This window comes from Equus caballus, chromosome 7 (genome assembly GCF_041296265.1).
Source record: "Equus caballus isolate H_3958 breed thoroughbred chromosome 7, TB-T2T, whole genome shotgun sequence".
NCBI lineage: Eukaryota > Metazoa > Chordata > Mammalia > Perissodactyla > Equidae > Equus > Equus caballus.
In genome coordinates, this window is record NC_091690.1 from 92,090,845 (window position 1) to 92,116,708 (window position 25,864).

At 37.7% G+C, this 25,864-nt stretch overlaps 1 protein-coding gene across 2 annotated transcripts in view; it reads left to right on the forward strand.

Annotated features, from left to right (window-relative positions):
* ANO5 (anoctamin 5) overlaps positions 1-25,864 on the forward strand; it is a 96,157-nt gene that overhangs the window by 42,985 nt on the left and 27,308 nt on the right. For both annotated transcript variants that reach the window (XM_005612220.4, XM_070273438.1), the window contains 6 exons: positions 174-458; positions 5,248-5,361; positions 7,948-8,063; positions 22,430-22,564; positions 22,912-23,017; positions 23,113-23,173. In XM_005612220.4, coding sequence (XP_005612277.3) covers positions 174-458; positions 5,248-5,361; positions 7,948-8,063; positions 22,430-22,564; positions 22,912-23,017; positions 23,113-23,173 — 817 coding nt within the window. The remainder of the gene's footprint in view (positions 1-173; positions 459-5,247; positions 5,362-7,947; positions 8,064-22,429; positions 22,565-22,911; positions 23,018-23,112; positions 23,174-25,864) is intronic.

Genomic DNA, 25,864 nt, shown 5'->3' on the forward strand with positions numbered 1-25,864 from the left:
TATTATACTTACATATACATGTAAAAGTTCTGCTGAAAAATTTCAATAAATTGAAAATGCTGTGATATCTTTAATTTGTTTGAGATGTTATCAAATTTTGTTTCGTTTCTTTAATCAGCTCAGTAACAAACAGATCAGTAAGCTTTCTATTATTTTGCCTCCTTTTTATACAGAACTCTGAAGATGGAAGAACTTATTTTGTCAAGATCCATGCCCCATGGGAGGTATTAGTTACTTATGCGGAAGTGCTGGGAGTCAAAATGCCCATTAAGGAGACTGAGATTCCCCGAGATGAGAAAATGTCCCTGAGCTATCTGGCTGGCCCTGTGAAGCTCCCAAGGAATGTGAAGCATCCTCGTCCTGAATATTTCACTGCCCAGTTCAGCAGAAATCGGCAGGAACTCTTCCTCATTGAAGACGAGTCAAGCTTCTTTCCATCCTCAATGAGAAACAGAATTGTAGGTAGATAAGTGCTGGGAGCACATCCCTTCCAGTGAGGGACGTGTGATGTGTACGTGCATATGAGTGATACTATATTTGCAGGGTGTGTCTGCGTACATTTTGATAAGCATTTGGTGGTATCGGGCAGGTTTGGAAGTCCACTTGGACCAATCAAATCTGTTAACCTCCCTACTTCTCAAACTGTTGTTTAAAGGTGAATGCTTGACAGTGTGGACACAGGAAGGAAAGAGGCATCCTGTGATCCGGGGAAGCACTTGGTTGAGAGCCAGAGGACTTTGAGTGTATAAGATCTTTGTAAAATGGTTTCGTAATCTTAGAGTTTGGTTTTATAAATTCAGTGCATTGTAGGAGGAATATTGGTCATTCCAAATGGAAATGGAAGGTTTTAATTTCTTTATATATAGATAGCATTTGAGAAACCTCAGAACTTTTTACTTTCATTTAAAACCATTTTCAGTCTTTTGAATAATAATGTTTCCTCTCTATTTGTAGTCCTAGGCTCTTTAAGTTTCCCACTAAAACCCTCTCTCCTCAAGAATAGCAGTTTCTGTGCCAGTTTCTTTGTGTAAAGATAGGAATAACATCCCCCTCATAGGTTACCCTGAGAATTGAATGATTTGCTTTGAGAAGTTTCTGGAACATGCTAAGTGCTCCATGAGTGTTAGATGTTGTTATCGTTGATCTGACTTTAGAAGGAAAAAGCTCAGGGTCTTTGTTGCTCTTACCCTTCTGTCTGTTGCCTATTAATGTGGTCACAGGGTTCCAGCAATCACGAGACCCTCCCCTGGGGCTGCCTGCCCTCTGCCCTGAGGAGCTAGAGGTCTTTAGGTTCAGCACATTTAAGTGTGTAAGAAGGATCTTGAAATAATCATTTTTTCTAGTTCCTAAATTTACTGACAGGAATATTAAACAAAATGTAATGCCTAGAATTTACATATAAAAATGTGAATCCACAAACTGAAAAGTTTCTCCCTTTTCTTACCAGGATTAAAAAACAACAACAATCCTAAGAGGCAGCTTTTAAGGGAATAAGGAGCACATGACACACAATTAGAAGACCTGGTTTCAAGTCTTAACTCTGCTACCTTCTCAATAAGATAACCTCTCTTAAAACAGAGATAACAATGGATACTGGCATGGTTGGGAGTATCAAATGAGTGTATGTGAAGCACTCTGCAAATTGTGAAGCACTTCTGATATGCTTATTGCCTTAGAAAGTTGTTAACAAAAGGCCGGTGACCCTGTAGGAACAGATGAGGAACTGGATCAGGTGTAGACATGCCAGTATTCATTTATCTTGACTTGTTCTTTGTAAAGAGTGCCGCTACCTTAGGTTAATTCAGCATTAAAACACAACAGTTTCCCCCCCTTCTGGGGGGAGCAGTACTCTTCTCGCTTTGTTGAGGAAGTTATTTGGGAAACTAATGTAGAAAAATCCCTTCCTTTCTACCCTCATCCAGAACACTATTGTTTATGTATGTGCAAGTTGAATATTATCACAAGAGCATCTTACATCAGTATAGAATTTTATGCTTTTCAAAGCATCTTCACAATCATCATGACATCTGAGTCTCATGCTATATATTTTATAATATCTAATACATAGATACAACGTAGTTTTATTAAACATTTCCACTTCTGACAGCTATTGAGTTTGTCTCCAACTTTTCTGATATTACAAACAATTCTGCCGTTTACAACCTGGTATTTACATATTTTAGCATATATTTAAGTTTTTCTGCAAAATGGATATCACATGTAAAATTTATGGATTTAAGGGCATGCATATGTAAAATTTTAGATATATTACACTATCACCCTTTGCAAAAAGATATGCTATTGTAGATTCCTGGTAACAAGATATGAGCGTGCTAAGTTTTCCACATATCTCTCCTAATACTGGAAATTGCCAATCTTTCTTTTTAAATTGTAGAATAACATAAATAGAGATAGGCTTACAAATCATAAGTGTACAATTCACTGAATTATTACAAAATTAGCACAGCCGCGTAACCATCACCCAGATCAAAACAGAAAGCGTCCGTCTCCCCCGGAAGCCCCAGTGCTGCCCGCCAGCCACTGTTTCTGTCCTCAGCAGAGGGCCACTGCCACTTCTAAGAGCAGAGACTAGTTCAGCCTGTTTTTAAACTTTATGAAATGGAATCATATAGTATGTATTCTCTTAAGTCTGGCTTCTTTGGCTCAAAGTTCATTTGGGGGATTAATTTACCTCTTATGTAAGTTTTTGTTTATTCATTTTCATTACTTTGTATGGAAATTTATTTGTGTCTGTGTCATGGTTTTAATTTGCATTTGTCTGACATAAATAAGATCCATCACCTTGTGTATGTTTATTTGGCATTTAGATACGTGCTTCTGTGAGATCCCTGCTAACGTCTCTTGTCTGTTTTTCAGTTAGGTCTTCCCATTACTCATTGTTTTGTAGGAACTGTTTATATATTCTTTAAACGAGCCCTTTGATCATTGTATATTTTACTGATTTTTTTCCTACTTTGTGCTTCCCTTTCTTTCTTTTAATGGTTTCTTTTGATAAACAATGTTTTTGATTTTAATGTAGTCTACTTTCTCAAGCCTTTACTTTATGAATAATGCTCTTAATCTTTAACTACCACCAAGAGCATGAAGTTAATTTCCTATTTTATCTTCTAGAAGTTATATTATATTACTTTTCACATTGAGAACTACGATCCATCTGGAATTAATTTTTGTGCAGGGTGTGAGATAGAAGCCAATTTTTCCCCCATATATCGTTGTATAATTTTCCCCCTATTTATTGTTGTAAGATGTATAGTCATTCAACTTATACCAATTACTGAAAATATTCAGCTTTTCATACTGTTTTACAGTTCCACCTTTGTCATAACTCAAGAATCTATGTATTCATAGGTTTACTTCTGGGCTCAATTCTACTGCTTTGATCTTTTTATCTATTTTTGTGTTAATACTGACAAGGTTGAACTTTACCTGAGTTCTGTAGTTGTCTTTATCCAAGGAAAATTTAAAACTTCTCATATCCTATGTCGAGCAGGTAGTTACAACTTAGCGCCAGGTGCCCAGGCTCTACTCCCATAGAGAAAAGGGGATACGGATGCTCTTTTTCTTGACGTTTACATTTAAGAGAGATGGCACCCAGAAAACTTCAGAAAAACACTCCTGAGTTGTAAAACTGGCAAGAGGTTTGTCTAGCTTTTACAAAGATTTATGTACATCTCAAAAGGATAAAGAACTTATAAGTTCTCTAAAGGAAATGCTCTAAGAAAAAAGGAGGCGGAGAAAGTCTCTTTCTCTTTAGACACCAGAGAAATATCAGTTCTTTTAGATCTATTCTTACTCTTGCAGTCTCTTCCTTTTGTTACTACCTTATAGTAATAGAAGTCAGACACAGGCACTCCCCGTTCCTGTGTTTTGTTTCATAGATGCTCAGCTGAACTATTTATCGCCATTGATCCATCAAAACAAAGTACTTCTTAGCTGGATTGACCAAACTTTCATTAAACTTCTCTCTTTCCCACAGGACCCTAAGCTATGAGGCACCCTCAACCTGAGCCAGCATTGGCCTGTGGAATAGCCATTCCTTAACACAAAGGAAGACACTCCGGAACCTGAACTTACTTCTCCCTATAAAAGAAAAGCCCTTTTCTGTCTGACTTTCAGACGTTCACAGATCTTCCTATTGCAATAGTCTGCCTCACCCACTCACAATGATCTTTTCTAGTAATGTCTTCCCTAAGTCCAGATTTGTTTTTATTTGACAATACCATGCTGTGTTTCTTTTACCATAGCTTTATACTAAGTCTTACTATCTGGTAGAGTAAAATTTTCCACTTTATTAACACCCCAAGACAGAGCTCTTATTTCGGTGAATCATTCCTAAGGAAACAATCGGAAGTATGTAGAATAGTTAATATTTATCATATTTTTCATAAAAATTAAAACCGCCTTACATAAATTATGATTTATTTACCAAGATGGAATATTAAGCTGCCCTCAAAATGAATAACCAGATTAGATAATGATGATTCAAGGACAACAGCCATTCCAATCTCTAATTTCTTAAATGGTGAAATGTAAAAAAACAGAGGGAGAAGGCAAATATATCTAAAACAGTGCTAAAAAGACCAAATTCGGAAATCAGAAAAGCAGAAATTCTGAAAAGTTGCTGGAAGCCAAAAAGCAGAGAAAATTGAATTGATAGAAATCCAAGAGCAGAGGACACCAAAGCCCAAATTACATGGAGGGGAAAATGGGTATAAAGATATAAGTGATTGCGAAGTAATTATAGAGATAATGTTGATTTAATATGTTCACATATCAGGAAAAGGCCCTGTAGAAATCATCAGAGTAATTAGAGGAAGAAGTGTTCAAGGCAGCTTGGCCAAGTATCACTTCTACCTTATGTTCCCCTGACTGAACTGCTGGGAGCAGTGATATTAGACTCCAACTTGAAGCCCTGATTATCGTAGGAATTCTGGCAAAGGGACTCCCAGAGGAGCTTGGGACAGGAGGAGCAAGATCACTTATGATCCATAGCCCCTTCTCCCCAAGGGAATAGTGTGCTCCCATACCCAGGAGCTAAAATACCTTCAAACTCTACACAACCTCACCCTCTACGTCTTCCCCCAAACATCAAAGGGAAGCTTCCTTCTGTAAGCATAGCCTGTATCTATACTCAGACCAAGTAGCACATTGTTAAATTGTGAGTGAAAAAAAATGTGGAAAGTATAAAGTTCTGAAATGTGTGTCTCTTTGTTGCTTACCTTGTAGGTTTATTATATTCTTTCACGGTGTCCTTTTGGCGTAGAAGACGGGAAGAAAAGATTTGGGATTGAAAGACTGCTCACTTCTCACACTTACTCCTCTGCCTATCCACTCCATGATGTAAGTATATTTGTGGTCTTGAATTATGAGCCCATTCATTTTCCCTCTTCCACATTCACAGGCTGCCTTGTTGGGAGAGACATTTTCAGTTTGCTTCCTCTTTCATGACGGGTTGGTTAATTCTCTCTCATGTTGGGGAAATCCCTACAGTCTCCCTCGATCTAAGCTGAGAACTTGACCAGCTATGTTGAAACACATAGTTAGTACCTCTTCACGTCGGGATTTCATTGGAAATTCATTAAAAAAAACTGTTACCTTTTCACATGAATTTTCTTTAGAACCCATATTGAAAATAGCAGTTATATTGAAGGAACCTTTTAGAACATCATATTTGGAAATTTCTATCTGAATCCATCAGATCTTTTCTCATTTATACAGTTTTGAAGCCGTAAAGGATTTGAATTACATACATTCATGTATTCATTCATCAAATACAGTTTTGGTTTTAATTATATATAAAGCCTCCTGTTAAGTATTATTGGAACACGACCGTGAATCCAAGCTCACAGACCAGAGATTTCTGGGAAATAAAGTACGTGTACAACTGCAAAACGAGTTACAGACTTCCGCCTGTAAGAAAGCTTGAGACAACTGAATTTGGGAAGAATAATTCTTAGGGCCCAGCACATCATCGTACAAAAATATTGAGCTTTGTAAGTTCAACAAAGAAGTGACATTTTATATGATACACCTATTCGACCAAATCTGAAAACTTGGCTTGACAACCAAGACAGCCTAGTTTCCGGGGGTTTCTGAGGGAAACCTTTCCTTCTGGATATTGCTGTTTAAATTTCACCACCTGTTGGCAGTAGACATTATGTGACTGAACCTATGTACACTCCTTAGAGCTCACACCCCTTGGAACTTCCATTTCTTTTGTTCCGTTGCTCTCTTTCATACTTAAAAGACTTTTTGATGATGTCCTCACTTTTCGAGAAACACATTCCCCAGGAATATAGAAGAACGGAGCATCTTCATTTAAACAAGCAGCATCAAATCATTGGCCAGGTTTTGAAGGGAATTTTGCTGTAATTGTTTCCAAAAGCACAGAGCCAAACTATCTCTTTTCCAGGACTTAAACTATTGTGCCAGCTTTCCTTATCAGTATTTATTCAATAGTATGAGAATTGACTCTAGGTCTGTTCAACACTGATTAATTATTTATCTTTGATATGTTTCCTATAAGGATACAGCAATATTTTCCAAAATGATACAGGAGTATCAATTCAGGTGAATTTAACTTAAATGTCAGAGAAACCATCCTCCTCACCACCACAATTTTTCCCTGGAGCAAAAGAATTTCTAGAGGATTATGGGTTCTAAATAAGGCCACTGGCATTTGGTGATGTAGAGAGATCTACGATGGGTTAATAAACACTTTGCAATGCATTCTTTGTCAATCTTTCTTCACAAAAGGGTTCATCCCCTTTTTGAAGATTTTGAGAATTTGTTTGTTTGTTCATTTGTTTTTAGGCCATTCATTCTCTTCTTACTATTACCAGGTCATAGAGCTAAACTAGTATCCTCAGTCACCAGCAATTTTAACCCATGCGTCTAGTATTCCTGTAGAGTCCTTTGTGCTCACTAGGAAATCGGGGTTACTGAGCTCTTATTAGAGATAGCAGTAATTTACCGTTAATTTTACTTTTTTTTCTTTCTTTCCTGAATGCAACTTTAGGTACTGGTTTTCCCTTACATACTTTAAAGAATTATTTTTCAATATTCCCAAATAGGCTGCTTTTTTCTTTTTTTTTATACCATTTTTCAGGATTCAGTGGGATTAGCTACAGAAGAAGAAAAAAGTTAGGATTTGGATGATATAAAATCTTATACCTTGTCACATAGAGATTTTCACATGTGCTTAATTTTAAATTGGATATTTATTGAATGCCTTCAGCTGTACACTTGTGTAGGCTAACGCTTAAAAAGAATGCTTTGAATGGCTGTGTAGTCAGTGCTCTGCTGGGCCCTAAAGGGATGTGAATAAGGCCCTGCAGGATCTACCATGGGGAAAACTTAGGCGTGAAACAATACTGAGGCTCTTAAGTGCTGAAGTTTGTTGTATATATTTTAAGTTTTTCGGGAAATGGTTATCAGTGATGGCCAGTGAGGACAAGACAGGTTCCATAGAGGAGATTCCTGTCATAGCTGTGTGACTGTGGGTCACTCACCTACCTTTGCTTGGGGTTTAATTTTTCCATCTGTAAAATGAAAGTGTTAGCCTGTTTCTAAAGTCCCAGCTAGCTGTGTAGTTATATGAACCCCTGAGCCGTGGCTGTTCTATTAGAATTTGAGTAGAGAAGAACGGGCATTCTGGGTGAAAGGAAGAGCTTGAGTAAAGGCAAAGTCTCAAAGTTTAACTTGTATTTTTGAATAACTGGGTTCAAGAATTCAGTAAATGAAGCGTTACTATAGTGCATGGTAGATTTTAGCAAATTATTCCACATCAACGGAATATGAAAATCCAAGTCTAGAAGTAAGAAAGCATTTGCTTCATTTACGAACCTTCTTTTAAAAGCACTGTTTGTCTACTTCCTCTGGTCTTTTGCTTTGTCATTCAAGTACTTTCTTCTTCACTATCTCTAGGGTCAATATTGGAAGCCGTCAGAACCTCCTAACCCTGTCAATGAAAGGTATATACTTCGCCAGAACTGGGCTCGATTTTCCTATTTTTACAAGGAGCAGCCTTTAGATTTGATTAGGTAAGTTTCGTACACAGGATCAAACTGATTAAAACTTGATGATGTGGTTTTTGTTCGCACTGGCATCATATTCTTTCTTTCTACGACTATTTTCACCCACTGCATTTTACACCTTCTCAGTTTTATATCGACACTATCATTTGCTCATTCATTTGTGAGCAGATTGCTGTTGCCAGAGCGCTCTAAAGCACCATGCAGATAGAATTTGGTGGTTAAGATATTGGCCTTCATATTTAGGTAGGTAGGTTCAAATCCACGTTCTTCCTCTTAGAAGCTGGTGTAAACTTGGTTGAGTTACTTAACCTCTGTGAGGCTCATCTGTAAAATGGGAATAACAGTAGTACTTTCCCTATGGGGTTATTTGATAATCAAATGAGATGTATATTTTTTAGCATAGGGCCTAGTACTTAGTGCTTAATATTGTAGGGGAGGAAGACATCTCCTCTACCCACTCTGGGTCCTTCTGGCCGGAAAATGAATTAAATTCCCATGAGACAGATTAACAGGAGAAAATTAAGCGCAGCTTTATAGCATGTATACATGGGAGAGGCTCAGGCTAACTGAGGAACTTGCCAAAAGGGCTGAAGCCACCACCTTAAATGCCACCCTCAGGTAAAGGACAAAAGGAGGATGTTGGGGGTGGAGGAGTTAGTTATGGGAGAGCACCAGAAAAGCACAGTGAACAAGGGTAAGATTATTATGCAGATGTAAGTCCTTGCCTTCCACATTGATTAAGAGTTTCTAGAGATAAGGTCATCCCCCCTTCTTCCTGGTACAGAGTGGGAGACACCTTTACAGATGGAGATTTCCTTTACAAATGTAAATGTCTCTTAACAAAGGGTAAGTAAATTCTACTTTTCAGAGTTTCTTTCCTGTCTGCAGTTTTTAAAAGTAACCAGCCCAAGATAATCCTCATGCCAAAGAGACATATCTTGGGGTGGCCAATTCCAGTCCCCCACAATATATACAAGTTTTGTTTTGTTTTTGTCTGAGACCAGGAATTTAGAAGATGGCAGAAAGGTTGTATATGGATATGTATGTGTGTGTGCCAATCTCAGAGAGCAGTGATGACAATTGTTATATAACCTCAATTCTTTTTTTTTTCTTTTTTTAAATCTTTTGGCACAGGTAATCAACAGGCTTAGTGTCTGACCCTGTCTGAGTTCCAGGCTCTCAGCTTATTTCTTTTTTTTTTAAAGATTGGCACCTGTGCTAACATATGTTGCCAATCTTCTTTTTTTTTTTCTTCTCCCCAAAGCACCCCCCTATCCCCGCCCCATACATAGTTGTATATTCTAGTTGTCAGTGCCTCTGGCTGTGCTATGTGGTACACTGCCCCAGCATGGCCCAACAAGTGGTGCTATGTCCACGCCCAGGACCCGAACCAGCGAAACCCTTGGCTGCTGAAGCGCAGCACAGGAACCGAACCACTAGGCCATGGGGCCAGCCCCTCTCAGCCTATTTCTTTAGACAGTTTTATTAGCTAAGCAAGAAGACTGTGGTTGCAGCTTCCTGCTTTGAACCATAATAAAACTACATAGATACAGGATATTAGGAGAGTCCAGATATGATTTCGGTAAGGATCCATCAGATCACAGACCTCTGGCTGCTCTTTGTTGTTATGCACCATCAAGTCGGGTCTGACTCCTGGGGACCCTCTGAGTGAGTGATGTCCACCATGTCCTATCCTCACCAGTCCTACCCAGCTCCTGTAGACTCATGCATATGGCTTCCTTTATGGTGTCAACCCATCTCATGGTTGGTCTTCCTCTTTTCCTGCTGCCTTCTACTTTTCCCAGCATCATTGTCTTTTCCAGAGAACCTGGCCTTCTCATGATGTGCCCAGAGTAGGACAGCCTCAGTTGTATCAGTTTTCCTCCAGCGATAGTTCAGGCTTAATTTGCTCCAGGACCCACTTGTTCACCTTTCTGGCAGCCCAGGGTGTCCGCAGAGCTCTCCTCCAGCACCATATCTCAAATGAGTCCATTTGTTTCCTTTCAGCCTTCTTCACTGTGCAGCTTTCTCACCCGTCCACAGTAGTTGGGAATACGCAGGCATGGATAACTTTGGCCTTGGTCTCCAGTGACATTTTGTTGCATTTGATGATCTTTCCTTATTCTCTCATTGCTGCCTTCTGAGTCTCAGTCTTCTCTTGATTTCTTGGCTGCAGTCTCCATTTACATGATGACTGAACAAAGGTAAACAAAAATCTCTAACAGTTTCAGTGTCCTCATTGTCTACATTAAGGTTGTGTAGTTCTGCAGTCATGATTTTTGTCTTCTTGATGTTCAAATTCAGTCCTGCTTTGGCATTTTCTTCTTTCACTTTTGTCAGAAGTCATTTCAAGTCGTCATTGCTCTCTGCCAGTAAGATGGTATTGTCTGCATATCTTAGATTGTTAATATTTCTTCCACCAATTTTCACTCCTCCTTCCTCTGAGTCTAGCCCAGCTTTCGTATGATATGTTCTGTGTGCAGATGAAACGGATAAAATACACCCTTGTCTGATAGATACAAACAATATGAAGACAAAATGTACCTTTGCCTGTATGAAACCATCCTGTCTCTCCATATTCTGTCTTGACAGTGGCTTCTTGTCCACAATACAGGTTACAAATCATGACAATCAAGTGTGGAGGCACACCCATTTCTTTCAGAGCAGCCCGTAGCTTTTCATGAGCCATGCAGTCAAAGGCTTTACTGTGGCCTATGAAACATAGACGAACTTTCTTCTGGAATTCTTTGGAGCACTCCAGTAGCCAGTGAATAATCATAATTAAATCTCATGTGCCTGTCCCTTTTCAAAATCCATCTTAGACATCAGGCATTTCTTGCTCCATATAAAAGCCTTTGTTGCAGGGCTGGCCCCATGGTGTAGTGGGTAAGTTTGCACACTCCACTTTGGTGGCCCAGGGTTTGCTGGTTCGGATCCTGGGCGTGGACCTACACACTGCTCATCAAGTCATGCTGTGGAGGCATCCCACATAGAAGAACTAGAAGGACTTAGAACCAGGATATACAACCATATACTGGGGCTTTCGGGAGGAAAAAAAAAGAAAAAAAGAGGAAGGTTGGCAAGAGGTGTTAGCTCAGGGCCACTCTTCCTCACCAAAAAGCATACCCAAAAAAAGAAAAAAGCCTTTGTTGCAGCACCTTGAGCATCACTTTACTTACGCCAGAAATTAGAGCAATGGTCCTGTAGTCACTGCTCTCCTTGGCATCTCCTGTCTTGAGGATTGGGACATATATTGAGTGTTTCTAGTCCACAGGTCATTGTTTTGTTTTCCATACTTGTTGACATATTCTTGCTAGGATTTTGACAGGTTCAGTCTCTGTGGCTTGAAATAAATCTATCGATTTCCCATCTACCCCTGGCAACTTATTTCTTCCCAGTGCTTTCAGGACAGCTTTCACTTCATTTTCTAGAATTATGGGTTCTTCCTCCTAGGCAGTGTTTTTACTTGACGATTTATGTTTGTGCTGCTATGTTTGCGCAGCAGAATGGCATCCTTTTAAGGAGACTGATTTCAATGCACACATCCAAATCAACTGAAATGTTATCTCGACAGCTTCATTTAAGGCAAATAAGTGGGAAATTTTTGAGAATAAATAAAAGACAGCATGTATAAACTGGTGCTTTCTGTAGATCATTGTATGAACTCTTTGTTAGATGGATGTTTTAATTGTTTTGAATAATGCTCATTTAATTTTTTAAATTGTAAAAGTAGCACATTTATCAAAAAGAGTTTCAACTAGTAAAGAGATGTTCAAACTTTTAAGTGAAATTTCACCTCCATTGAACTCTGCAGAAGTAACTACTCTTGAAGATTTGGTCATATCCACTCAGTCTTGCTGCATGCATGATGAAACATGTACACAAACACGTTTTTTCTCTTAGAGCAGTGGCATCTTTATTTATTTTTTGCTGAGATTATCTTTTTTCACTGAATAATATATTATTGGTACCCTTCCCTGTACACACAGATCTATCTCATGCTTTCTAACCAAACACGGAGTGCCATATTATAAATTTTGCGTAGTTCATTTATCTGTTTTTCTATTGAAAAACATTATGCTGTCCCCAAGTTTTCACTATTACAATCAGTACTGCTAAGAGCATCTGCAGACACTGTGCCCTTGGAGAATATTTTCAAAGCAGCAAAGTTGTGAGAAGGAAGGTTTACATGTTTTACATTATTCAGAATATATTGAGAGTATTTATTCATCTAACAGTTTTTAACTGTCTAAAGATGTTTCTGCTATAAGTATTCCCCAAAGATTCATATGTATAACCCTAATTATATGCAAACACATTATGTCGCAGGTCAGTGTGGGTGTGCATTGCTAGCGCTTGGCTGATTTCCTGTTACAACAAAGGGGAAGAAGCTCAGCTGATCCATCAGATGACAGTGTCTAGCATGAATTTAGGAACTTTTTAAAGTTTTTCATTCTGTTATAACTTTCCATTTATAGAAAGTTATACTCTTTTTTCATTTCTATAGTGAAATAATTTTTTTAATAAATTTAAATTTTTAACAAAATTTAATGCCAAGAGTGATACTAGGTGTAAAGTTTTAAACGAGGTAACTGAAAAGGCAAAAAAGAAAACAATACATTATCACAGAGGTAGCAATTGCAGAAAACAGCAGGTATTCCTAGGGTCTCTTTTCAGTGGTTGTGTGAGATAACATCCTTATTCTTAGGACTAGATAATGAAGTATTTAGGGGCAAAGTACTGTAATGTGTTTAATCCACTTAATTTCAAATGGTTCAGAAAAAGATATTTATATATACATATATAGTTATAAAAGGAAACATATATAGGGAGAGAGTGCAAATGGAACAGTATCTTCACAATAAAAGAATTAAAAGGCATATGGATGTTATTTGAATTATTCTTGCAAATTTTCTATATATTTGAAATTATTTCCAAATTAAAACTTTAATAAAAAGGGAGTCCAGAAATAGGTCTGTACATATACGTTCAGTTGATTTTCGGCAAGGTGCCTGGTCACTCATTGGGATAGTTCTTTCAACAAACGGTGCTAGAACAAATGAATATCCGTATGAAAAACATGAATCTTGACCCTTTCCTGTATGAAAATTTACACTAATTTGAAATGGATCAGAGAGCTAAGTGTAAGGGCTAAAACTACAAGACTTCTGGAAGAATATGTAGGAGAAAAATCTATGTGACCCAGGGTTAGGCATGGACTTTTCAGATGAGGCACAAAAAGCACAATTTAAAAAATGGATAAATTTGACTTTGTTAAAATTAATAATGTCTGTACTTTAAAAGACACTGTTACAAAGATAAAAAGGCAAACCACAGACTGGAGAAAATACTTGCAACCCATTATCAACAAAAGACTCTTATCCAGAATATTTAAGGAACTCTTACAACTCAATAATAATACAAAATAATTAAAAATGTATGTAAAGATTATAACAGATTCTTCACCAAAGAAATCTATTTATGGATAACCAATTAGTACATAAAAAGATGCACAGCACCTTTATCCACTAGAGGAACAAAAATTAAAATGTCATTGAGATACCACTATACATCCACTAGAATAGCTAGCATCTAAAAGATCGACAACCATAAGTGCTGACAGGAATGCAGCACAACCTGAAATCTCAAACATTGCTGGTGGGAATGCAACGCAGTACAGCAACTTTGCAAGAGAGTTTCTTATAAAATTAAATATGTACTTTCTATATGACCTAGCAATTCCACTTCTAAGTCTTTCTTTTTTATTGAGGAAGATTAGCCCTGAGCTAGCATCCGTGTCCATCTTCCTCTACTTTATATGTGGGACGTCTGCCACAGCATGGCTTGTTAAGTGGTGTGTAGGTCTACGTCTGGGATCAGAACCGGTGAACCCTGGGCCGCCGAAGCAGAGCACATGAACTTAACCACTGCGCCACTTGGCCAGCCTCCCACTTCTAAGTCTTTGCTCAGAAAAAATGAAGTGTGTGTCCATAGAAACACCATTATTTAAATGTTCGTAACAATGTAACTTACAATAATAAAAAACTGGAAACCACCCTAATTTCCATCAACTGGAGAATGGATAAACAAATTATGATGTATCCATACAATAGATTTTTTTCCTCAGAAATCAAAAGAAAGAAATTACTAGTACATGCAACGTGAAGAATGAATCTTAAAAGCATTATACTAAAGAAAAGACACAGGCCACAAAAGGCTACATACTCTTATGTTTTCATTTATAAAACATTGCTCTGGAAAAGGCATAACTTTAGGGACCCAAACCAAAGTAGTGGTTACCCACATCAGGATGTTGGGGAAAGGGTTAACTACAAGGAGCTTGGGAGATGATGGAGACACTCTGTATGTTGATTCTGATGGTGGTTACATGAGTGCATATGCGTTTCAACTTATTGAACAATACGCTTAAGCCAGGTTTATTTTATCGTATGTAAGTTATACCTCAGTCAATTTGACTGAAAAGAAAAACCACTCCTCTAAGAGGATTTACCTTCTGGGATGGCAGATGTGATAGGGTTTGGCGAAGAATCTCAGAGTAGGGAGGGAGAACTTCTCCTTGGAGAACTGAGCAGCATTGGCTTGGACGAGCTGAGATCCTTACACGTGGCCTGGAGACAGTATTGAAAGCTGTCTGAGAAAGACATTCCTGGTATAGGTGAGACACATCTTGGGATTCCCCAAGACACCACGAAGGAGATGAAGCAAGGGATGGGGGCTGAGTTGTGCAGGTAGGAAGTGGCAATTGAATGGTTAAATACTGGCTGCATACTTAGTGGGATCTCATTTGTGCCTTGAGCCAGTTATTAAACTCCAGTCCACCTTTCTATAGTCTGCTTTGTGAAATTGAGGCTGGACCTCTGAAAACCACATACATGCTTTACCAGCTGGCTCACTGTTAGGCTCTGCCAGAAAGGGGCACTGAAGAGACTGAAAGGCTGGAGGAGGAGGAAAGGATTTGTTTTCATTGTTTTTAACGGGTTTCCTGTTTGCTTCCTGGGAGCATTTCCCCCAACAGTGCTGTGGCAGTGCCTGCCTGTTGCTGCCGCAGAGTTGCTCCCAGCGCTTGAAGAACCAGCCCCATCAGGCCTGCTGTGAGACACCAGCACCAGCTGGCCCTCTTCTCCAGTTATCTCTTAGAACTAACCTACTTCAGTGTTTGCTGGTTTATCTTGCCTGTGTTTATTTTTATAAAAAGAAGGAGATATATGTATTAGCTAAAATTTCTCCTTCATTGTTAAAAGTGGCATTCTATATAGACTCTTTCGAACTTTGCCATTTTCACTTAACAGTGTATCCTGAAAATCAATCCACGTGAATTCATAGAGGCATTCCTCATCCGTTTTATGGCTTTATGGTACAGCATTATATGTATTTGGACATTGAGCTAGTTTCCAGTGTTTCATACTTATTAAAAGATGCTTCAATGAATAACCACGTGCATGTGTATTTTTGTATTGTTGGGAGTGTATCTTCAGACTAGATCCCTGTACCTTACATCGTTGGGTCACAGGGTAAATGCATGTGTAGTTGTGTTAAATGTTGCCACATTCCCCCTCACTGGGATTGGACCATTTGGAATTCCCACCAGCACTGTATGAAAGTACAGAGTGCACTGTCAAGTTTTCTAATTGTTGCCGAGCTGATGGTTGAGATATGGTATTTTAGTATATTTTAATATCCATTTCCCGTTTTACGAATGAAGTTGAACTTCTTTTTGTATGTTAAGGGACATTTTTGTGTCTTTTTTTATGAATTGTTTATTCATATCTTTTGTCCATTTTTCTCTAGGATTTTTGTCTTCTCAGTGTTTATAAGCTCTGTATATACTGAAGATTTATAACTCTTTATCTGTGATATATATTCCTAATATTTTCTTCAAGTTTATTTGCATTGCGACTTTCATTACGGGGTTTTTTTGTTTGTTTCATTGGTTGGTTGGTTTTTGCTACATAGAAGTACTCTTTTTTTACATGAAGTCGAATTTATCAATTTTTTTTATCGCTTTTGGATTTTTAGTGACAGAATGCCTTTTTATATGCATGAGTTAAAGAGGAATTCACCCACATTTTCTTCTGTTTGCATAGTTTCATTTTTTATGTTTAGATTCCTGATCCATTTGGAATTTATTCTTGCATATCCTGTGAGGAATAGATCTAATTTGATCCATTTGTCTCAACACCATTTATTCAAAAGTTCATTCTTGCCCCAGTGATTCAAGGTACTACCTTCATCACATACTAGATTTTGCTATGCAGTCGAGTTCATTTCTGGATGTTCTGTTCTAATCTGTTGGTCTAGCTACCTATTCATCCATCAGTACCAGGCCATTTTACTCTGAGCAACTTTGCTGTAATGTCTCAACATCTGCTTGGGCTAATACCTCATCATAGCTCTTACAGTGTTTCCTTGTACGTTCTGTATGTTTATTCTTCCATATAAATTTCAGTATCAACTTGCTCAGCTCCTTACCAACAAAAATTGTTGGTATTTTTATGGGGGTTGCATTAAGTTTATAAAATAACTTAGGTAGGCCTGATATTTTAGTGATATTAAGACATTCTAATCAAGGAAACGAGACGTCTTTTTCAAGCCTACTTTTGGCTTTTTCAAGAGTGTTGTAGAGTTTTCTTTGTATAGGTTATGAAACTTTCTTAAGTTTTATCCTAAGTATTTTATATTTCTTGTTCCTATTACAAATTATGCATTCTCTTACATTATATCTTCTAACTGGTTATTATTTATATATTGAATGCTATTGATTTTTGTGTGTTAATTTTATATTCTGATGCCAAGATGAATTCTTTATTGAATTAGTTTTATCATTGATTCTTTAAGGCTCTCTAGGTATATTATCGTCATCTTTAAATAGAAATATTTTTTTCTTTACTATTTCCTAGATCTCTAAGTATTTTCCTTTGTGCAGTTGCATTGGCTAATAATTTCAGAGCAATGTTAGATAATAGTGGATATAATGAGTCTCCTTTTCTTGTTCCTGATCTTTGTGAAAATGCCTCGTGTAGGAAATGCTTTTGCCCTTGTATGTTACCTTACCATTTTGCTAGAGGTCTTTGAGAGTTTGCTTGTTTGTTTGTTTTAAAGTTTGATTGTTTTAACAGATTATGCCTTGGAATTGATTGTTCTAAGTCAGTTTTCTCTGGTCCTCATGGATCCTTTCAGTATGTAGCTTCTATTTTTGTTCTTGTTTTTTTCTGGAAAGTGTTCTTGGGTTATAATTTTAAAGTATTAGTTTTTCCCAGTGTTTTAGTTATTTTCTTTGGACCAAACATATGCATGTTTGGTCTTCTATTGTCTATCTTCCTATCACACAACTTCTCTGAGACTCTTTTTACTTCTTTATGTGATTTTCATTCTTTTCATAGGTTTCCTATTTTTCTTATTGTCTTTTATTAGATTTTCACTTAATTCTCCCATTCTTCTCTCTTGAATACCTCATAATTTCAGCATCAGTTCTGATATGATTTTATATGATTTTTCTTTTTCCTCTTTTTCTGGGAGTTCACTTCTTTTTTAATTTATCCCTGTTTTTTCCTACTTCTCTTCTTATTTTTATCTTTATTCTGTTTTCCTGTATTTACAATTATTTATTTGAGAGCATTTAATTCAATTTGTAGTGCTTTATTACAGTATTTCTCATGTTCTTTTGAGAGAATTTTCATTAGCTGAAATCCTTTATTTCACCCTTTCAGTTTCATTTATTTATTTTATGAGGAAAACTGGCCCTGAGCTAACATCTGTTGCCAATCTTCCTCCTTTTGCTTGAGGAAGATTGTCCCTGAGCTAACATCTGTGCCAGTACTTCTCTATTTTGTACATGGGATGCCACCACATCATGGCTTGATGAGCGATGTGTGAGTCTGTGCTTGGGATCCACACCCTTGAACCCTGGGCCGCCAAAGCAGAGTGCACAAACTTAACTACTATGCCACCGGGCTGGCTTCACATTTTCGGTTTTTTAAGTGTAGTTTTGTGTGGACATGGTCTGCTTTTTCCTATTGTGTTATTTCACAGAGTTTTTAGCATCAGAGTTCCCTCTTTGGTTTGTTCTTTCCTATTCCATGCAGTTTCTTTTGCAGATGATGGTGTGTGGTTGTCATGTGCCATTTCTTCATTTCTACAGGATCCTAATTATCCCTCTTATTTCCTTCTTTCTCTTTACTTCCACACCTTTAAGGAGGACCACGCTTTGTATCTGATTCTTCCCCAGGAACATTGCTTTTCTGAGGCTGCCACTTCCAGTCTTGCTCATTTTCAGACCCCTTCCTTTTAGCTGTTGCTGTGAATGACCAGGTCCCAACATGTGGTCAGTATTATGAATTTAGTTAGACTTTAGTTCCGGGAGTCATCTTGATCTTGTCTGTTTGTCTAATGTCTCCACCCTGCTTTCCCTTTTGTGCCTAGAATCCCATAAGCATCTTCCTCGCTGCTCTCTGTACCTCAGGTTTGTGGCAACAGGTGGCAGGTGGTGTGTTGGAATTGGCTTTATTTCTTCACTTATGGGTCATTTGAAGATCCTGGTGTTCCCTGTCATGATCCTGAAGGCCTGTATCAGGTGTGGTTTTCTTTCCTCTCCTTGTTGCTTTTATGGTTTTGAGGAAGGTTTTGTGGGAAAATTTGATAAAAATATCCTTAAAAGAGAAGGAAACTATCCATAGATATATAATTACAATGCACACATTCCTTTAATGAGCATTTATTAAGCATCACTAGATATCAGGCAGGAGGGTAGGACTGAGAAGATAATCAGAACGTGGTTTCCTGACATGAATGCATTTGCAGGAAGACACACAAATGCATAATGATTAAAGCAGAGTGATACTCATCAGAGAACAGCACACAGAGGAAAGGCACCTGCCTGTATGACAACCTCAGAGAAAGGTTCACACGCTTCTTCTTGAGCTGTGTCTTGAGAGATAAGTAGCTAGGTAAACAAGTTAGGTAAGAATATCCCAGGCAGAGAGAATAAGTACAGAGCCCTGGGCTGAGGAAGAGCATTGTCCACGGGGTTCTTTATGTAGAAGTAATAGTAGTGAGATTGATGAATGTTTATCAGGAACAAAATCATGAAGAACACTGCTAAGATGAAAGGATGAAACCTGTGAAGGAGGGAAAGGCCATTGTTCAATTTTTGCTTTGGAAACATCACCCTATTGGAAAGAAGGAAGGTAGTTTAGAAGGATACAAGACTGAAGTCAGCGAAGTAGGAGGCTGTTAAAACTTTCCAGTAATAGATGTTGAAAGTCATATCCAAGCCACTCGTGACAGGAAAGAGAGGGCACTGTGGATTAGAAAAAGGTTTTTATGACAAAATTTCTTGGACCTAGTAGAAGATTGGATATGGAGGATTAAAAACAGAAAAGAAGGCAGGATGTCTTGGGGTGCCTAGAAAGAGATTTAGAATATAAGAATTCAAATTCCTAGATTTCACATATTTTCTGTTATCTCTACACCAAACTTAAGTTCCGTGTCCAAATCTTTGTAAATAGTTTTACTGCCTTTTTTGGGGCACTGATCATTTTGTCATAATAGATTATATTTTTTCAGGAAAAATGGAAATGCCAAGGTTGCAATCATTGGTTTATCCGTCTTCAATTTTATATGCCCTCTGATCCCAATTTTTCTTTCCAATTCAAGAGCTTCATATAATTTTTCTTTTGATAGCACCTATTTTGAGTGGCCTGATACTTAGAAATAAAATTGATGTTCTGCTATATAGCAAATAGCTTAAATAAATGTATTTACAGTGATGATAATGGTGCTATTAAAATGCCAAGACATTGTAATAGCTAAGCTAAGTTTCTCAGATGTCTGTGGATTCACTATAAAAATGAATCTCTTTAGACCGAATGTTTGCCTTTTTTAATTCATTCCTCAAGCCTGTATTCAGTTCAGTTCTATCATCATTCCTTTGATTATGTGCTGTGCCTCAGACTAAGTCCTAGGTCCTAGGAATACAAAATTAGATGAGTGCCTTCTCACAAGATGTCTCAACCAGAATTAGCGAATGTCTTCTGCCTACCGAATGCCATGCTAGACGGTCTGGGGCCACTGTTGAGTTGAAAGTCTGGTCAGTTAAATGGACAAGTTGAGAAATACCACAGGTATAAATATAAGGCACACTTTTCTAAAATATTAATACTTAAAACAAAGGGTTCTCCTTATATTTCAGTCTTTATAGAGTGTCTCATGTTATTAGATTTCTCTCATTTTCTTTGTTTTGAATAATAAGATAATTTAACACCTTAAATGTTATTTTAATAACGTATACATTTCTACCATAATACAGATCTAGGACCTGTCTCTTACTTTTTGCCCTCTTAAGAGATGGTTTAGTTCTTAATGTGTTGTTAAGATCCCTAAACCCAACGATTAGTAAAATAATTTCTATAAACCCTTATAAAATAAATGCTTACCTCAGTATTTCTCTTTTTGAGAATCTTTTTTTTTTTGTGGTGAGAGAGATTCGCTCTGAGCTGACATCTGTGCCCATATTCCTCCGTTTTGTATGTGGGATGCCACCACAGCATGGCTTGATGAGTGGTGTGTAGGTCTGCACCCAGGATCCAAACCTGTGAACTCCAGGCCGCCAAAGTGGAGCATGTGAACTTAACCACTGTGCAACCAGGCTGGCCCCTTGAGAATCTTTTGAATATTAATTAAAAGTCTGCAGTTCTTGAGGACTGTTCTTTTCTAATTCTTATGAAATAAGATTCTTGAAATTTTAAAGGGAGAAAATGTAGTTCTTTAAAAGTAAGGTTATTAAAATATCCAATTCTGTATGAATTTCTGAAGAATTTTTAGGTTAAATCTATGGCAGTGGTATTGATGTTTTACAAAAATTATCGATTCTGTAACTTTTAAAGCATCAAATGGAAATACATATGGTGAATAGTAAATTCTACAAAATCAAATAATTTTCTTTTATTTTAGATTTTGATGTTATGCCATATTGCAGTGTTCACTTTTTTTTACAGTAATTGCTATAGTTCTCAGCAAAAAAAAAAAAAAAAAGGAAAAAAGCAAGTTCACTCATCCTATGTGTGAGAAAACCAAAGGAAGTTGTGAATGACAAATTAGCAAGGGGATATGATGGACTCATAATTTAGTTTCAAGGTTTATAGTAGTTTGAAGAGCAGAACAAGGGAAAACAACAATGTAAAAATGTTTATTATGACTGGAAAGAATGAAAGACGGTACCAGCAGAAAGATGCCTGTTTAACTAGAAAAGATTAGAAGAATGAGAGGTTGAATAAAGGAGATTCAATAAAATTAATATTGGATATGAGAAAAATATTTTAAAATTTTATCATTGGGAGGAGCCGGTCTGGTAGTGTAGTGGTTAATTTTGTGCACCCCGCTTTGGTGGCCTGGGGTTCACTGGTTCAGATCCCGGGCATGGACCTACACACCGCTCATTAAGCCATGCTATGGCACATTCCATATGCTAATAGATTTATATATAGCATGCTACGTGAACCCAAGAGAGATCTCATCTATCAGCCTAGGAAACTGTGGAAAGCCTTCACAGATTTGGTGAGCTGAGCTCTTTATGAATGAGGAACATGATTCTTTTTTTAAAAAAAAAAAACTAGTTTTTTGAGGTAGAGAAAATGACATTCTCTGGTTCTCTGAGGGATTCCGTAAGGGGGACTCGGTTTAAAAAAAAGAACAAAATAATTTGCTTGTGAGATTCGAACATTTATGCCAAGTAATGCTGTCACTTTTCAACTCTTTGTAATGCAAGAGCTGAACTGTATATTCTATGGAACTTTTATCAAGCTGTCGCTTTTCATTCCTTGGTTTGCTACCCATCTCAATTCTGTAAGCATCCATCAGAGAGCCACACTTGAAGGAAGATAGAAGTTTATACATACACTCGCTTTCGCCTGCTGTGATCAGAGTACATTCTTCAGTTTTAGAAAGAGAGAGAAAGCAAAGGTCGGTGCAGATTGTGAATGTCATTTTGATTTAAGTTAACTGCTAGAAGTCACACTGGAGAATCTTCTGCAGTTTATTTCAAAACGTTTAAACTCTTTAGAACTTTTCAAATTACCTTATTATTTCAAAATTAAAACTTAACTTCCGCTCAGTTGGCTTCCTACTTATATGCGTTATCTCTTTTAATCCTTCCACCAATGCTGTGGAGAAGCGTCATCCTGCATTTTATGATGTAGAAAGTGAAGTTTAGAGAGTTTAGCAGCTTGACCAAAATTACAGGGCTAGAAAGCGGTGGAGCCAAAATTAGAACACAGGCCTGTCTGAATGCAAGACCAAGCCTCCCTGGGCTGCATCCTTCTTCCAACCTCTGATTCTATTTTCACCCTCTTTCACAGGAATTATTTTGGAGAAAAATTTGGCATCTATTTTGTTTTTCTCGGATTTTACACAGAAATGCTGACCTTTGCCGCTGTAGTCGGCTTAGCTTGTTTTATTTACGGCTTGTTATCAATGAGCGATACATCAAGCAGGTAAGTGAGCTGAGTCTCCCGTGTAGAGAAAGTGTCGTGATCTTATGCTAATGGAACTGTTATTTCCCAGCATTTGTTTCAGAATGTTTCCTCATTGTAGCATATAATTCGTTTTTCCGCAAAAGACCCAAACATAGCAGCTACCCCTCATCTGGTGCTTTATGGAAAATCTGTTCTTAATGATCAGCTCTAAAGATTTTGTTCTTCAGAGCATGGCTTGACCTACTACAGAAATGGCTGTTTCGTTGCCCCCTCTGCCATATGTGAGAAGCTGTGTAAACGGTTGTTCTGATAAGAACTCTCAAACACGCATCATTTTTAAAATGACTTTGCTGTTCCGTCTGCAGCACTGAAATCTGTGACCCTCTGATTGGAGGCCAGATTATCATGTGCCCACTCTGTGACTTCGTGTGTGATTATTGGAGACTAAATACTACGTGTTTGGCTTCACAGGTAAGGATGTATTGTGATATGTTGAAAAGACTTGCAATTTCCCTCCTTTGTATTGCATCTGATACTAAGTACTCTTTGTGATGTTGTTTTTAAAGGTTTCCCATTTATTTGATAACGAGTCAACAGTGTTCTTTGCAATATTCATGGGAATTTGGGGTGAGTAAATAGTCATGGAAAAAACTTTCTCCACGTTATATGACCCATCCGTATAACATGTACCAATGGCATACCTTATGTACCAAAGGTAATTTTAGATCTTTGTGTCTTTGCTGGCATCAATACACTGATGGAGTCCACATCAGTGGTCTTTAGTCCTTGGTCCAAAAATGGTCTCTATTGATCATCTGTTCATTTCTCTGAGAGACAATATAATTTTTTTTTGAGGAAGATTAGCCCTGACCTAACATCTGTTCCCATCTTCATCTACTTTATATGTGGGACACCTGCCACAGCATGGCTGGAGGAGCGGTGCATAGGTCCGCACCTGGGATCTGAACACACGGACCCTGGGCCACCAGAGCGGAGCATGCAAACTTAACTGCTGTGCCACTGGGCTGGCCCCAAGAGAAATATAATTTTTGAAACTTTACGTATATTCAGCTCACACTATCTCCCAGCACTGTGGTAAAAACTCAATAAGTACTTAATTTAGGAGAGAATAAAGATAAATATTTGGTAGCTGCAAGATGTTGAGTCCCGGATACAAACTGAAACAAGAATCAAAAACTGCTGAGGGATAAAAATCAATGTTTGAGTCTGAATTCTCAGTGTCTAATTCTGGTTTCAGCTTCCAGTTCCATTTGTTGAAAATCTTCCATATAAAGTGGAATTCCCCTTAATTTTGGAAATGTCCCCGTAGTTTGTCTTTCTCCTTTCACACAGGAAATAGAAGTGTCATGAAGTTGTTCCTACCATCAGTGAAGAAAATATTTTCTGTAAGAATAACTCAGCAAGAGGAAGTCTGAAGACTTCTAAAATATGTCCCAAAATCTAGGGGACTCTGGGAAAAAATAGACTCTTTTTCTTTCCAATTAAAAAAAAAAGTCTTTAACAAACACAAATATATGCATTTAAAAACTGGGCAAGGGAGCAAGGGCATCTTGATCAAGGCAAAAAGGCACCAAAAGTTGTGAGTGTGTGTGAAGCAGAGGGCTTTATGAGTTTCTCTCACTTCTGCTTGGCTGTGGCCTGAAGAGAGCAGCCCAGATTCAAAGGGAGAACAGAGGACAGAGAAAGCTTACTAACACTTCTCCAGCAACCCCGAGTTTGGTACGTTAGTGTAGGGCCATCTCTTCATCACGTGCTGCCAAATCCTGCCTGTACCATTACTTGGAATCAGAAGTGAGTGATAGGCACACAAATTACGACAAATGTAATAGTTTTCAGCTGTTTTCACTGGGAGAGACTGTGCACCAACCCTAACTTACCTTCCAGCAAGATGGAGGAGCAGCCGTATGTGGAACACCTAGCATGACTGTAAGGATTCTGAAGGGCGCTGCCATCACTCTTTCAGAAAAGTTGATCATAGCAGCGAATTGATTTAGCTTTGGTTTTTGAGGGTCTTGGCCAAATTCTATGGAAAGAACTTCAAGGATATTTGTTTTAGTACAACAACTAATAACCAATTAAGCTGAATCAAAGGGTGAGTTGGCGGACTAGGTGTGAAAGAAAAGTATTCCACCTTAAAGAAACAACACTAATCCAAGGGGTCGAGACCTAAAAATGATGCGTAGCACGCTTTGTAGTGGATGGTAGGAGATACTTTTTTTTTTTTTAACTTTTTGGTTTATTTGTAATAAAAATACATACCCATGCTAGGAACTTCAAGCAGTGTGTAGACGCAGGGAGAAAATAATGTTAAAATTACTAGAAATAGAATCATTATTTTGGCAATGATTTTTCAGAATCTTTTACTCTATATGTGTGGGCACATGTGTTCATATAATTTTACATAAATGGTATAAAAATATGCATAGTTTTAAGCCTACTTTTTCTTCAACAAACAATGAGTGATGAGACTCCTTCCATAACAATAATATGTGGATGGGTGTGTGTGTGTATTTTAATGGAATATGATTGCCTTTTATGAATTTATCACACTTATCCACCCAGTTCTCTATTGGACATTTAAGTCACTTCCACTTTTATCCCCTCAGTTTTACTGAGATATATTTGACATATAACACTGAATTAGTTTAAGGTGTACAACATAATGTTTTGATATGTGTATATATTGCAAAATGATCAACACAATAAGTTTAGTTAACATCCATTACCTCACAGAGTTACAAATTTCTTTTCTTGTGGTAAGAACATTTTAAATCCACTCTTTTAGGAACTTTCAAATATGCAACACAGCATTTTTAACTGTAGTCACCATGCTGTGCATACATCCCCATAACTTAGTCTCATAACTAGAAGTTTGTACCTTTTGACCACTTTCACCCATTTCCCCCACCCACCACCCCTTTCCTCTGGCAACTACCAATCTGTACTCTGTTTCAATGATTTTCTTTAGATTCCACATATGAATGAGATCATACAGTATTTGTCTTTCTTTCTTTGACGTATTTCACTTAATGTAATACCCTCAAGGTCCATCCATGTTGTCGCAAATGGCAAGATTTCCTTGTCTTTTTTGTTGCCTGAATAATATTCCATTGTATATATATACTACATTTTCTATACTCATTCATCCGTCGATGGACACTTAAGTTGTTTCCATGGTTTGGCTATTGTAAATAACACTGCAAGGAAGCAGAGCAGATATCGCTTCAGGGTAGTGATTTTGTTTTCTTTGGATAAATACCTAGAAGTGAAATTGCTGGATCATATGGTATTTCTGCT